General features: G+C 38.5%; 1 protein-coding gene across 1 annotated transcript in view; it reads right to left on the bottom strand.

The window, feature by feature from the left end:
• Positions 1-2,305: 2,305 nt before the first annotated feature.
• The window catches only part of TMEM132C (transmembrane protein 132C), a 921,872-nt gene continuing 909,467 nt past the window's right edge, over positions 2,306-14,710 (bottom strand). The window contains exon 9 of the mRNA XM_073627978.1: positions 2,306-6,089. Within this exon, the coding sequence (XP_073484079.1) occupies positions 4,911-6,089 (1,179 nt within the window). The 3' untranslated portion in view covers positions 2,306-4,910. The remainder of the gene's footprint in view (positions 6,090-14,710) is intronic.

Genomic DNA, 14,710 nt, shown 5'->3' with positions numbered 1-14,710 from the left:
ATCACACATTTTCCATAGGAATTTCCGACACACAAAGTTTGAGAGCTTGCTATAAAATTTTCCGACAACAAAATCCGTTGTCGGAAATTCCGATCGTGTGTACACAAATCCGACACACAAAGTGCCACGCATGCTCAAAATAAATTAAGAGACGAAAGCTATTGGCTACTGCCCCGTTTATAGTCCCGACGTACGTGTTTTACGTCACCGCGTTCAGAACGATCGGATTTTCCGACAACTTTGTGTGACCGTGTGTATGCAAGACAAGTTTGAGCCAACATCCATCGGAAAAAATCCATGGATTTTGTTGTCGGAATGTCCAATCAATGTCTGACCATGTGTACAGGGCATTAGACTGGAAGACTCGGATGCCATTAAAGTTCATGTGCGTGTAAAGGCAGGCCCCCCAATACTTTTGACAATATAGTGTATTTACTGTGTATATATATATATATATATATATATATATATATATATATATATATATACAGTATATATATATATATATATATATATATATATATATATATATATAAATATATTTAAAAAAAAAATTGTATAGTGTACTAAAAAACCCTGAACAGAGCAGAGCCAGATGCCTTGTGATGATTTATCAAAATCCAAAGCAGCTGATGATAACAAACGTGTCTTTGTGTCCCCCTGAGGAAGATACATCATAATCCCGGTATCACCACGCATTGGGGAGGGGACAGGGCGGTGCAGGAGGCAGTGGAGCATTCTCAGCAAAGGAAAGGACACATTATTTCAGCGTTACCTCTGATCTTGTAAAGAGAGGTGCACTGTAGCACCCACAAAATGTGAGTACCCTATAAAAGGGGTTACGTTTTATAAATAAATAGTGTTTAAACGATATCACACTATCAAGTTTTTTTTTTATCATATACCGGTACATGTGGAAAAAGTTATCAGCAACCAGCCCAGGATTCCAACACAATCACTGAACCCACAGGTGGTTCATATGTGTGTTCTGACCAGGCTTAATTGCAGGGTCACATGCTCTAAGGTGAGCGCACATACTGAAGGGGGAACACCTGAGTGGACACAAGGACATGTTTGTTATCATCAGCTGCTTTGGATTATGAACTGTGCATGGACTTTATATATAATACATGACATTTTGTGAATCAGGCAATAAAGCACTTTGTAGAGCATGGGAACACGTTTGTGAATATAATTTGAACACATATATATTGGATTTCTTATTTTATGACAGATGATGATATTTTAATATTACTGTACATATTGCATTATATTGTTGCACAGGGTCACCTTATTTGACAATAAGTTGTGTCACTATAAGCACTTTATGTATGTGATCTTCTATAGGCAAATTTTAGAGTGTGTATATATGGAAAGGCAAAGGGAATAATGAATCATTAGTTCACATGTGGCACTAGATTGGAGCACAGAGTCACACATTTTTTTAATTAGTGGTGTCATTAGAGTACTTTATATATGTGGTTTGATACATATATAGTCTAGAGTGTGTATATATGTGTAGAAACACAGGTAATTAATAATTACTAGAAGTTAGCGCAGCACTTTTTTCTTTTACTTATATGCTGAGTGCACAGCCTTATGGGACGTGATGATCAGAGCTAGCAGCTTTCTACATAAGAACCTATTATTTGTGTATGGTAGCTCACAAGATTTCCAGTGTTTAGCTATGTATCATACAATAGTAAGTGCCTCAAAACATCAGCACAGTGTTACTACTGCTGCTATTGTAAAAACTGAAATTATAATAATTATACAGTAGACTTGACAATGTGTCTGTGGAAAGAGTGTTATGTCTGTAATTTTTCGGCCTGATGCCTGTTAAAAATAAAAACATGAGGTTGGCTTGAAAGAAGGCCTATAGTCACCCACCTTTATTTTATAATATCAGAACTGTAATAGCAAGACAACTGATAGTTATTTTTGACAATCTATTATAAGCTTACTTGAAAAATCTCCTTTTATATTGTGAATGCTGCCTGCCTGCTGACCATCTCTTTCCACAATTTTGTGAATTGCATGCTTTGTGGCTTCTCCTCTGGTCATTCCTTTGGTTTACTTTCAATTTCTAAGGACTACATATCCCATCCCATGTAGAAAATTGAAGAAAACAGCTGGACGGCCGCACTCCGAATAACACATTTTATTTGTGTCAAAACAGTGTAGAAGATCCAAAATCTCTCACATCATGCTGATGAAAGATACAGACAGGCTAACACGTTTCACATCAATATAGATGCTCACCATGATGTAAGAGATTTTTAATCTTCTACACTGTTTTGACATGAATAAAAGGTGTTATTCGGAGTGCTGCCATTCAGCTGTTTTCTTCAATTTTCTACACCATTGCAGAGCCTGCACCTGAAGTTGTGAGTGAGGAGGGCAGTTATTAAAGACACCAACACGCTTGGAGCGGCATCACTACCTCATATCCCATCCCATGTTAACTTGTTGCCTGCAAGCAGTGATTCCTATGCTAACTCCTCTCAGCACCTCAGAAGGCAGGCTCTGTGAAATGTGTGACACAACAGTATCTACTCACATGGCATAGTGAATACGAGTTTACAGAATTCAAGGAAGTAAATGTCTGGGATTCATCAAAAAGAATCTTCAAACTTCAAGTTAATTCAGATTAAAAGAAGTAGGCTGTAAATAATTGTGGTACAATGTGCTAATGAATATAGGATTTTACATCTTGGCCATAAATACCCTTTAAATCATGTGCAAGCTAAAGCATTTTTTTTCCTTACAATTGACTGGGTATGCAAAGAGAACAAAGATTCACCATATTTACAAAGCTGATATAAACATTTAGTTTGATAAATGAACATTCTCTTCTCCTTTAGTAAATTAACTCCATTTCATTTTAATATCTTGCAGATTTGATGACATGTGACTCTTCGGCTCTTTTGGAATTATGGATCCAAGTGTGTCTTGGCTTCACAAGAAAAACAGAAATGGAAGGCATGCACACCTAGTACATTGCCAAAGATAATTTAATAATAAGAAATCTTTATATAAAAGTGGGTACTCACAAAATGCAACTGACAAAAGGTCATAAAAACAGTGCATGGACATGCACAGAACACGGGGTACAGCTAACGCATTTTGGGGTGCACCCCCTTCCTCAGAGCTAGGCCTGTTTTTATGGCCTTTTGTCAGTTGAATTTCGTGAGTACCCATTTTTATATAAAGATTTCTTATTATTAAATTATCTTTGGTAATGCACCTTCCATTTCTGTTTTTCTTGTAGTTCCTTTCGGATTACCCCAGCTGAGGAAGGCAGCATCCACCCAGTTTTGAATACCATATATACCTTTCACACCACCAATTTATCTGACATCTGTTACTCCACACCTTGGAAGACCTATTAGCGCTGGAAGTGACTGTGTTTTTAGTATCTCTACTGTGTCTTGGCTTCCGCCAGGTGCTCAAGTCTTCTGTGAACAATAGAAAGATGGAACAGGGAGACTGCAAACTATTATGTCATATCCTAAGTTTGCAGCTTGTGCTGTGGTAATGTAACATTGTTATTCTGCCAAGATATGAAAGGCAAAATACCATCCCCATTTTAAATCACAGAATAAGTAATATATATTTGTGGGTCATTGTACTTTATAGTTAAAGTGCCTGATCAGCTTTAGCTCTTCAGAAATGTTAAATTTATCCCTGAAAACATTCTCAAATACATGGCTTAAAGATGGGTTGACATTGTAGCACCAGTAGGCCAAAACCTTTGACTCGGATTAGCTGTCATGTCTTTCTTGAGTTTAAATACTCTACCATTTAGTGCATAAGCATTTATTGAGATGCCTTCTCTGGTAGGCATCATTCATTTCTGTGGACATGCTGTAGGCCATTGTTTATTAAAACATGTGTAATGTACAGAAACCCATTGCAATAATCTGCCATTGTTCTCATTACCCTAAACTGAGCTGGAATTTCATTGGTTACTATAGGTTTACACGGCATCACTACCTCACCTATTACATGAATTAATTTACTCATTATATTCACATTAACAGCATCCACTAACAAAAAAGAAAAAAAACAACCTAATAATATTCTAGTACCATCAGGTCATTGTGCATTGCTGGTAGGTCAGAGGATCATACAGTCAAATATGGTATTAGCCTGCAAATTGTTCAAATGCTGCTTTGTTCAATTAAAAATGCAAACCAGAACAACCCAAAGCAGCCAATCAAATTTTACACATAAATGTCCATTCAATTACTGCATTTGTATTGGTTGCTATCAATTACAAGGTCCTATTGTATTATGCTTTTTGATTTATGTAAGAAAATGCTGTATTAACTGACTCCACTGGAATGAATGCTTTATGGGGGAAGACATGGATAGATACGGGCAGTATATATGGACCATCATAAATAACCTTCTATGCAGGCCCTTGCAAGAATTTGAATAAAACAAAAAACTTTTACTGACATAGTCTCCCTCCCCCATTTATTATACATATTTACAGAAATGGGGCAAGGAATGTTTTCTATGTTTGTGAAAATATTGTTTTACATATTGTCCTTTAGTTACATTTCTTAGAAATATAAAATAATTTTTTTCACAGTTTTTGTTATTTTTTTTATAAACTGTTTTTGGTACCTCCACTGTATGCATGATTTTTTTTTTTTTACTTTATTATCTTGTGAATTTTATAAGAACATTCATTTGCTGACTCATTCCCTTCCAGTCTATACATCCATCTGATTTTCATTAACTTAGTATTTGCTCTGTCTTAAAAAACTATGCACATTTTGGCATCTATGTGTTAGAGAACACATGGGGTTGGAGAACCCAGTGGTCCTTCATAATCAGAATAAATCATAAAAAAAACTTGAAGGCATTGATATTTGCAGAACATCATTTCAACTGGCTATTTATATTTTATCTTTAAACTTCTGCATATAGTTTCTGAGGTCCTTGGATTCTCCCAAGTCCATATCTTGGCACACCCATTTAATATCATCTTCGTTGGCTGTCAATAACGACTTGACTGTGGGACAACTGTCATCAGCAGGGATTGTGGTGAAGGTAGTAAATTTTACTCGCTTTCTCTTTGAAGTTGGGGAATGCAAGGGATCATTTTTCTTGTTTTTTACAGTTTTTTCTGTTTCTTCTCCTGATCGATGTGAGTGGCTCTGCACATTCTTCTGTGTATTACCATTGAAAAGATGATGACTCTCTTCTAAGGTAATCCCTCGGTCTATGATGGTGGTGTGCTCATCTTGCTGTGGGGATACATCTGGTGTGCTTTCTAGTAACTCAGTTTCATTACCCAGCCATACCCAGTCATGAGAATGAGTCAGGTTTGCTTGTCCTTCCACTGGCATTTGCTTATGACGATATTTCAGGGCAAATGTGGCACAGTTAATTAGGAAGACTAGGATGGCAAGGCAGAAAACCCCAAGTAATGCATACATTCCAATCTCTAGATCACTCAAGCCTCTGTGTGCTTGCATGAGGTCATTGTCTTCTGCCTCTCCATTGTTTTTCGGTAAGTCTACTTGGGCAGGAAAATTGGTAAAATCTATTGGAATGTTTTGCAGAGGACTATCTTCAGAAAATCTGTTCCCATACATCCTATTGTTTAACACTGATCTAGCAGTAGTACTTCCTTTTCGTATGGCACTTTTATCACGTTCTAGAACAGAGCCATCATACCTCCCATCGCTACCATAACGGTCTTGTTCTGTAGTTTTCTGTCTGCGGTCACTGGTGTGATTTTCAATATCCTCCTCATCATACTCACTCCCACCAGGAGAAATTGCATCATTTTGCCCAAACTTGACCTTGATATATCCATTTCCTACTGCAAGAACACTTTTTCTCTTAGATTTTTGGCAAGATTCAGAAATCATGAAGTCAACCTTTACCAGAGCCCCTTGTCCTTCCCCTTCTGCTATCACTATGGGCAATTTAATTAAACTACTTTGTTGAATGGAAACAATGGATTCATCAAGGGATGTAGCAAATATGGAAAAGTCTTTGGAATCGTAGATATCAAGAGGTGTTACAACTCCATCACTAAACTGTATCCAAACGCTGACCACTGCTTCCTAAAAGAGAAAGAATACATATCCTAAGCGAATATATGAAAAAGAAACACAAAAAACAATTGATAACATTTAACTGTGGCTCACATTTATGAAATTACTAAATATGTGTAGGTATTCCTGCAATCAGTCAGCTCTAGACCTGAGCTTTACCCATGTATGTTCCTTTAGTTGATCTAAGGTAACTTTAACTTTAACCCTACCAAAAATACTAACACCCACAGGTAGAGCAGTACATCTACAACCCCTGGCAAAAATTATGGAATCACCAGTCCCTGAGGATGTTCCTTCAGTTGTTTATTGTTGTAGAAAAAAGCAGATCACAGACATGGCCAAAAACTAAAGGCATTTCAAATGGCAACTTTCTGGCTTTAAGAAACACTAAAAGAAATCAAGAAAAATAATTGTGGTGGCCAGTAACAGTTAGATTTATAGAACAAGCACAGGGAATAAATTATGGAATCACTCAAATCTGAGGAAAAAATTATGGAATCACCCTGTAAATTTTCATTACAAACACTAACACCTGCATCAGATTAAATCTGCTTGTTAGTATGTAGGTAAAGAGGGTAAATCATCAGGCAGTGTTGCACAAGATGTTGGTTGTTCACAGTCAGCTGTGTCTAAAACATGGACCAAATACAAACAACATGGGAAGGTGGTTAAAGACAAGCATACTGGTAGACCAAGGAAGACATCAAAGCGTCAAGACAGAAAACTTAAAGCAATATGCCTTGAAAACAGAAAATGTACAACGAAACAAATGAGGAACAAATGGGAGGAAACTGGAGTCAACATCTGTGACCGAACTGTAAGAAACCGCCTAAAGGAAATGGGATTTACATACAGAAAAACTAAAAGAAAGCCATCTCTAACACCTAAACAAAAAAAACAAGGTTACAATGGGCTAAGGAAAGGCAATCGTGGACCTTGGATGATTGGATGAAAGTCAGTGATGAATCTCGAATCTGCATTGGGCAAGGTGATGATGCTGGAACTTTTATTTGGTGCCGTTCCAATGAGATTTATGCAGACGACTGTCTGAAGAAAACACGCAAATTTCCACAATCAATTATGATATGGGGCTGCATGTCAGGTAAAGGCACTGGGGAGATGGCTGTCATTAAATCTTCAATAAATCCACAGGTTTACATTGAAATTTTGGACACTTTTCTTATCCCATCTATTGAAAGGATGTTTGGGGATGATGAAATCATTTATCAAGATGATAATACATCTTGCCATAGAGCAAAAAACTGTGAAAAAATTCCTTGAAGAAAGACACATAAGGTCAATGTCATGGCCTGCAAACAGTCCGGATCTCAATCCAATTGAAAATCTGTGGTGGAAGTTAAAGAAAATGGTCCATGACAAGGCTCCAACCTGCAAAGATGATTTGGCAACAGCAACCAGAGAAGGCTGGAGCCAGATTGATGAAGAGTACTGTTTATCACTCATTAAGTCAATGCCTCAGAGACTGCAAGCAGTTATAAAAGCCAGAGGTGGTGCAACAAAGTACTAGTGATGTGTTGGAGTGTTATTTTGTTTGTTTGTTTTTCATGATTTCATAATTTTTTCCTCAGAATTGAGTGATTCCATAATTTATTCCCTGTGCTTGTTCTATAAATCTAACTGTTACTAGCCACCACAATTATTTTCTATTAGTGTTTCTTAAAGCCAGAAAGTTGCCATTTGAAATGCCTTTAGTTTTTGGCCATGTCTGTGATCTGCTTTTTTTCTACAACAATAAACAACTGAAGGAACATCCTCAGGGACTGGTGATTCCACAATTTTTGCCAGGGGTTGTATAAATGTTCATAATCCTGAAAAAGAAGGTCTTATATTACCTTTGCAAGGATTTAAAATATGTCAACACTAAGGTGTGCCAGGGTCTTCCACACCTCTGTGTCTGGGGAAAGTAATGGTACATTGGAATAGAGGGCATAGATAAAGTCTTTGGACTCTTGGCAAGTATGTACAATTTTGTAATTACAGGACTGTGGGGTTTATTTACTAAAGCTGAAGAGTGCAAAATCAGGCTCACTTTTGCATAGAAACCAATCAGCTTGCATGTTTTATTGCCAAAACTTAAAGTTTAAGTAAATCCCCCTATCGTTTTCAGCCAAGGAAGGTGCCATCTTTGCTTCTGTTTAATCTACAACTGCCATGATGCTGCACATGTGATCAGTTATGACACCAGCCATTGGATTGTTTGACAGTTTGGTTGAGAGCATAACCAATGGGAGTGCTACATTTCCATGCTGTAACTGAAACTGTCTTATTGATGGGTTTACTTCTGCTTTAATTGAACAAGGTTAGAAGCTGATCAATTTCTATGCAGACATGAGCCTGAATTTGCACTCTCCAGCTTTAGAAAATAAACCCCTGTGTGTCATAGATAAGCATCTATCCTCACCTTTTCACACATGAAAAGGTGAACTAACTCATAACACCTACCTCACACCCTTGGTCCCCACTTCACTTGCCTTCTTGGATGATTATGTTTCACTGGCCACGCTAGCTGATTTAGCAGTTCGGGCATTTGAAAACAGCACCCTCTTTTTTTGGGGGGGGTGACATCCTGGAACAAAGTAAGCTCAGAGAGATTCTCAATGGTCATGTGGCAGTGCTGACCAATGCTTACTCACTATTGGGAGAATTATGTTACTACACAGCCTTTGGGCTGTGTATTGCATTTTTCACATACCCAGACAGCTACACCAGAAGGCATGGGTGGCAGAAAATAATCTTCCAAAGAGGTAAGTGCCTCAGGGACCAGAGATGTCAGAGGGTGTTGTGAGTTAGTTCTACTTTTCATGTTTTGTGGAAGGGTGAACCATTAAATTAATTAGGGAGCAATTATGTGAACATGTGGAGGCTGAATCAGTATAGGGGCTGAGACTCTTCACTTAGTAAATTGAGTAATAATTCATTTGATATGGATATAAAAAAGTAGCATTCACTAGCAACTATACACTAATCTTTTTTTTTTTTTTTACCTTGCAACCTTAAAATACAGCACATATAAATCATGTTCTATCGACAGCTGTACTTTATGAATTCTCCTGTTTATAGGAATCTCCAATGCAAATTGTATTTTGATGAATTTTAATTTTCTGCTGCCATGTAAAAGTGATCAGTAATAATGATTTTTGGTAAAATAATTGACTGTGCAATTTATCAGCCAATTCAAGCTCGCAAAAGTAGTCAATAGTGAATACTAAAAAATATTGAAAAATCCATACAAAATGCACACATTATCTTTTAAATAATACATTCTGGTATAGATTACCCAATGTTCATTTGTGTATGTAAAGCCTGATTAAAGACGTATTAAAAATTATATAAATACATTTAGGATTTAGTAAAATAGTAGGTAGTTAAAGTCTTACTATTGGTTTGTTTACTAAAACAGCTTTAACTTCCCTAAATCAGCCTGTCCTCTACAATTTGTCTGCAGATTAGGCCTAGTACACTCAGTTTGAGAGTAGAAGTCTCTCTACAGTGGTCCAAAACACACTCCCGTTGAGACAGAGCTAAACAATCAGCATTATGCTTATTCTAGGTGCTGCTTGGAGAGCTGTAGCTCTGACTCATCAGGGGGACAGTCCTCACCTACTTGACTTTTGGGGGATAGACTAATTTAGGAGAGCTGGAGATGATTCAGCAAACAAACCAACAGTAGGACTTTAAGCACTTACCATTTTGCTGCACCAAAAATGTGTTTATATATATTTTACTGAGATTTCAATTGGGTTAAAAGTGTATGTCGGGGTATATATACTTTCAGTTTTTAGCTTTGGATCAGTTAGCAATGGGTTAAATCTTCTGTCAAGTTTTTGTTACTGTCTGTATCCCTGCTGGGGTGATTCGCCCCTTTATTTGTCTAGGTGACTAATGTTACCATGATGGAATGTGAGGGAAAAATAAACAATTTAGTGTTGTCACCAGGACCAGTGAGTGTAAGTCAATGGCAACACATTTTATGGTGACAAGGATGGGCTTTCCCCTCAGTTTGGTGAAATTTTCTCTTATTTACTGTTGTGTCTTCTGCACAGGAAGTGAAGGCTAATCTCTTCAGCAGACCCTAGAGAGCAAAAAAAAAAAAAAATAGCCCAATAGAGGTTTTAATTCTTTCCTACTTGCTAGACAAAAATAGAAAAATCATTTTGGTTAAACATACACTTCAAATATGTTGTCAGAATAAGCAATGAAATAACTAAAAGGTAGCTTGTCTACTATGTGTGATGCACACAAAGAATAAAAACAAGTAGTAATGTGATTGGTTAAGAGTTGGAGTCACAAGTATCAAAAAAGGTAATATAACATGATACATATTCTTCTTTTAGTGGAGTTGAGGGAACTGATTTTCAGGTTAGCCTCCCTGACGGTATTCCTGAGTGTGGCTCAGGGTTAAATTTCAGCACCATTAGCGGTAACCCTGAGCCACACTCAGGATTACTTCTCAGGATCCTGGTGCAGGTTACTTACCTTGTCCCCAGGATCCTGCGATAGTCCCCCCGCGGTGTCTGCTGGCTCCGTCCTCTGCCCGAAGCCTCTCTGTGCCAGGCTTCGTTCCCTGCGAGCGTCGTGTATTCTTACAGAATACAGTACTGTATGAAATCATTTCACTTCCCTTTTGTCCCCAATGCTTTGGCCCATGCCCTGCCCATGCCCTGCAATTTTATATGATATATACTGTTCTTTCTGCCTGAAAACTTGAGATTGTCCATAGCAACCAAAAAGTGTCCCTTTACGTCAAAAGTGGCTTTAGACCAGCTAGAAAACAGCGATAGTAAATTAGAACACTTGCAGAATTGAGCGATAGTGAATCGTGGGGAAATGTATTTTATTACTATTATATTATTATTTTTTAAATTATTTATCATTATTTATTATGTTATAATTTATGATTTTGTGTTTCAAACTTCATCATACCCAGGATAACTACTAGACTCTCGGTGGACAGATTTAAGTATGTTATTGCTAAGAATTACAGTCCTACAATATAGAATGCCAAATTTCTATGCAAAATAATTGTACCGCTTTGAGACGCAAAAATCTGAAATAATTGTACCACCAGGGAGGTTAAGCCATATGCTACCCTACACACCCTATCTTGGGCATATACAGTTTCTATTGTCACAAATAGACATTTTGTAAAGCTGTGAATGTGACATTCACCAAAAATAATCACTGCAGGACAGGGAAATCAATAGTTGTCATTTAAAAAAGTATACCAGGAAGATTCACCTGCTGGGAATAATTTGTGAAAGTCACATTCACAGCACAGTCACAATGTTAGATAAAAATCACATACCCCAATGTGTTGAATGCATCTCAGTGTTACAATTCTGCTCACAGGCTTTAATGAAAGTAAGAGCACTTCTGATTATCATTTATCATCATCTTTAGTACATTGATTTTCAGTGTTTCACTACAATAGCTGTCACTAGTTATTACCACATTGTTTTCTTTAATTTACCAGAGGACACTATAAAGCACTAGTGAAATCAGGCAATTTTGCTTTATTTAACTTCATGGAAAGGATGTTTTCTTTAATCAAGCTTTCTAGGATTAGCTCTAAAACGAAGAAGTCAAAGCCATCAACGTAGATTTTTGGAAAAAAATTCTAGCCCAGTAAAATAAAATGTTTTTGGTTGAACTTGATGGACATGTGACTATTTTAACCCATGTGCCTATGTAATTTTGATTTTCGAGCAAAGCTGATGGAAAATGAAAGAATGGTTACAAACATTATTAGTAAATTTCCCTCCAAAGAAAGTTGATAAAGTGTTGTGTTGACCACTTGACAGTTCACCAAGTTTCAGAGCTCTATGACCCGAGTACCTGCACAGCAAATTGCAAAGTCACTGCTTTTTTTTCTTTAAGCTAATCTGTTTTCGTGGTTCACTTTTTTTAATTCCAGCTTTACTGAAATCATTGAGTTTTTTTGCTCCAAAAAATTAAATTGGTAATGGACCCTTACTAGCTTAACATGATTCTGTTAAACAAATTTTTTTTTCCCTGAAAAGCTTTACGTTTTGCTTCAGTTAAGTTTATTCCTTGAAAATGCCTTAAATATATAAATCAAGACTAGGGATGAGCCGAACACCCCCCTGTTCGGTTCGCACCAGAACATGCGAACAGGAAAAAAGTTTGTTCGAACACGCGAACACCGTTAAAGTCTATGGGACACGAACATGAATAATCAAAAGTGCTAATTTTAAAGGCTTATATGCAAGTTATTGTCATAAAAAGTGTTTGGGGACCTGGGTCCTGCCCCAGGGGACATGGATCAATGCAAAAAAAGTTTTAAAAACGGCCGTTTTTTCAGGAGCAGTGATTTTAATAATGCTTAAAGTCAAACAATAAAAGTGTAGTATCCCTTTAAATTTCGTAGCTGGGGGGTGTCTATAGTATGCCTGTAAAGGAGCGCATGTTTCCCATGTTTAGAACTGTCTGACAGCAAAATGACATTTCGAAGGAAAAAACCCATTTAAAACTACTCGCGGCTATTGCATTGCCGACAATACACATAGAAGTTCATTGATAAAAATGGCATGGGAATTCCCCACAGGGGAACCCCGAACCAAAATTAAAAAAAAAAATGACGTGGGAGTCCCCCTAAATTTAATACCAGGCCCTTCAGGTCTGGTATGGATATTAAACGGAACCCCGGCCAAAATTTAAAAAAAAATGACGTGGGGTTCCCCCTAAATTCCATACCAGACCCTTCATCTTCTTCTTCTGGTTCTTCTGGTTCTTCCTCCAGTGTTCTCGTCCAGCATCTCCTCCACGGCGTCTTCTATCTTCTTCTCCTCGGGCCGCTCAGCACCTATGGCATGGGGGGAGGCTCCCGCTCTTCTCTTCATCTTCTTCATCTTCTTCTCTTCTTCTCTTCTTCATTTTCTTCTCCAGGCCGCTCCGCATCCATGCTGGCATGGAGGGAGGCTCCCCCTGTGTGACGGCGTCTCCTCGTCTGACGGTTCTTAAATAATGGGGGCGGGGCCACCCGGTGACCCCGCCTCCCCTCTGACGCACGGTGACTTGACGGGACTTCCCTGTGACGTCACGGGGAATGCCACAGGGAAGTCCCGTCATGTCCCGTGCGTCAGAGGCCCCGCCCCCCGTTATTTAAGAACCGTCAGACGAGGAGACGCCGTCACACAGCGGGAGCCTCCCTCCATGCCAGCATGGATGCGAAGCGGCCCGGAGAAGAAAATGAAGAAGAGAAGAAGAGAAGAAGGAAGAAGAGAAGAAGATGAAGAAGAAGATGAAGAGAATAGCGGGAGCCTCCCCCCATGCCATGGGTGCGGAGCAGCCCGAGGAGAAGAAGATAGAAGACGCTGCGGAGGGGATGCTGGACGAGAACGCCGGAGGAAGAACCAGAAGAACCAGAAGAAGAAGAAGATGAAGGAAGATAGAAGAAAGAAGAAGCATTTAAATAAAGGAATTGTCAAAAACTGTCTCTTGTCATTTTTAACATTTTTGACAGTTTTTTAGTGAAATGGTAGGGGTAAGTACCCCCTTACCATTTTACACAGGGGGGGACCGGGATCTGGGGGTCCCCTTGTTAAAGGGGGCTTCCAGATTCTGATAAGCCCCCCGCCCACAGACCCCCACAACCACCGGCCAGGGTTGTGGGGATGAGGCCCTTGTCCTCATCAACATGGGGACAAGGTGTTTTGGGGGGCTACCCCAAAGCACTCTCCCAATGTTGAGGGCATGTGGCCAGGTACGGTTCAGGAGGGGGGCCGCACTCTTGTCCCCCCCCTCTTTTCCTGCGGCCTGCCAGGTTGCGTGCTCGGATAAGGGTCTGGTATGGATTTTTGGGGGGGACCCCACGCCGTTTTTTTTTTTTTTTTGGCGCGGGGTTCCCCTTAAAATCCATACCAGACCTGAAGGGAAGATAAGGCAAGATAAACCAAAGGGAAAAACAAAAACAGCAAAAATATGGTAAATCAGAAACCAACACTTAATTATTGTGCTCACATTTAATAATTCTATTTGCTTTTTAAATCACCCAATGCTATCAGTGCAGATCTTGTATAATCTACCTTAAGAAACAAAAAAAAATTCCCTTGGGCATGTATTATTTATTCCCAAGCATTTTCTTCCCATCAGGTGCTCATACTGATAAAATTCCATAGTACAAATTCAATAATAGTGTAATATCATGTAAAAAACATAATTATTATTCTCCCACAAAATGAGCTCACATTTATATGTGCAATAAGGTCCCAAACTATTCACTTTCTATGTGAAGAAATGTGTTTTCATGCATCCAATCCCCAATAAAGGGCTATATCTGCACTTTGAAATCCAAAATAATCCACCATGTTTCTGTATAGATGCTCCCAGACAATATACGTGGTAATACCATGTAAAAATAATTAAATAAGGACCATAGTGTAGTATTTAAGCAGTTGAAAGCCTTGAGTCCAAATCAATATGCTTACATATACAGGAGACTATACACAGCCCACATCCAAGATGGCTGAATGGGTACGTCTGGTTCCGGTACTGCTTCTGATGTCACTTTCTGATGCGCTTCGTTCAATGATGTGGAATAAATGCTTTTAACTGCTTAAATACTACACTATGACTCTGGTACATTCTTT

Source organism: Aquarana catesbeiana, linkage group LG01, assembly GCF_042186555.1.
Source record: "Aquarana catesbeiana isolate 2022-GZ linkage group LG01, ASM4218655v1, whole genome shotgun sequence".
NCBI classification, from domain to species: Eukaryota; Metazoa; Chordata; class Amphibia; order Anura; family Ranidae; genus Aquarana; species Aquarana catesbeiana.
This window is presented reverse-complemented; position numbering and strand designations above follow the sequence as displayed.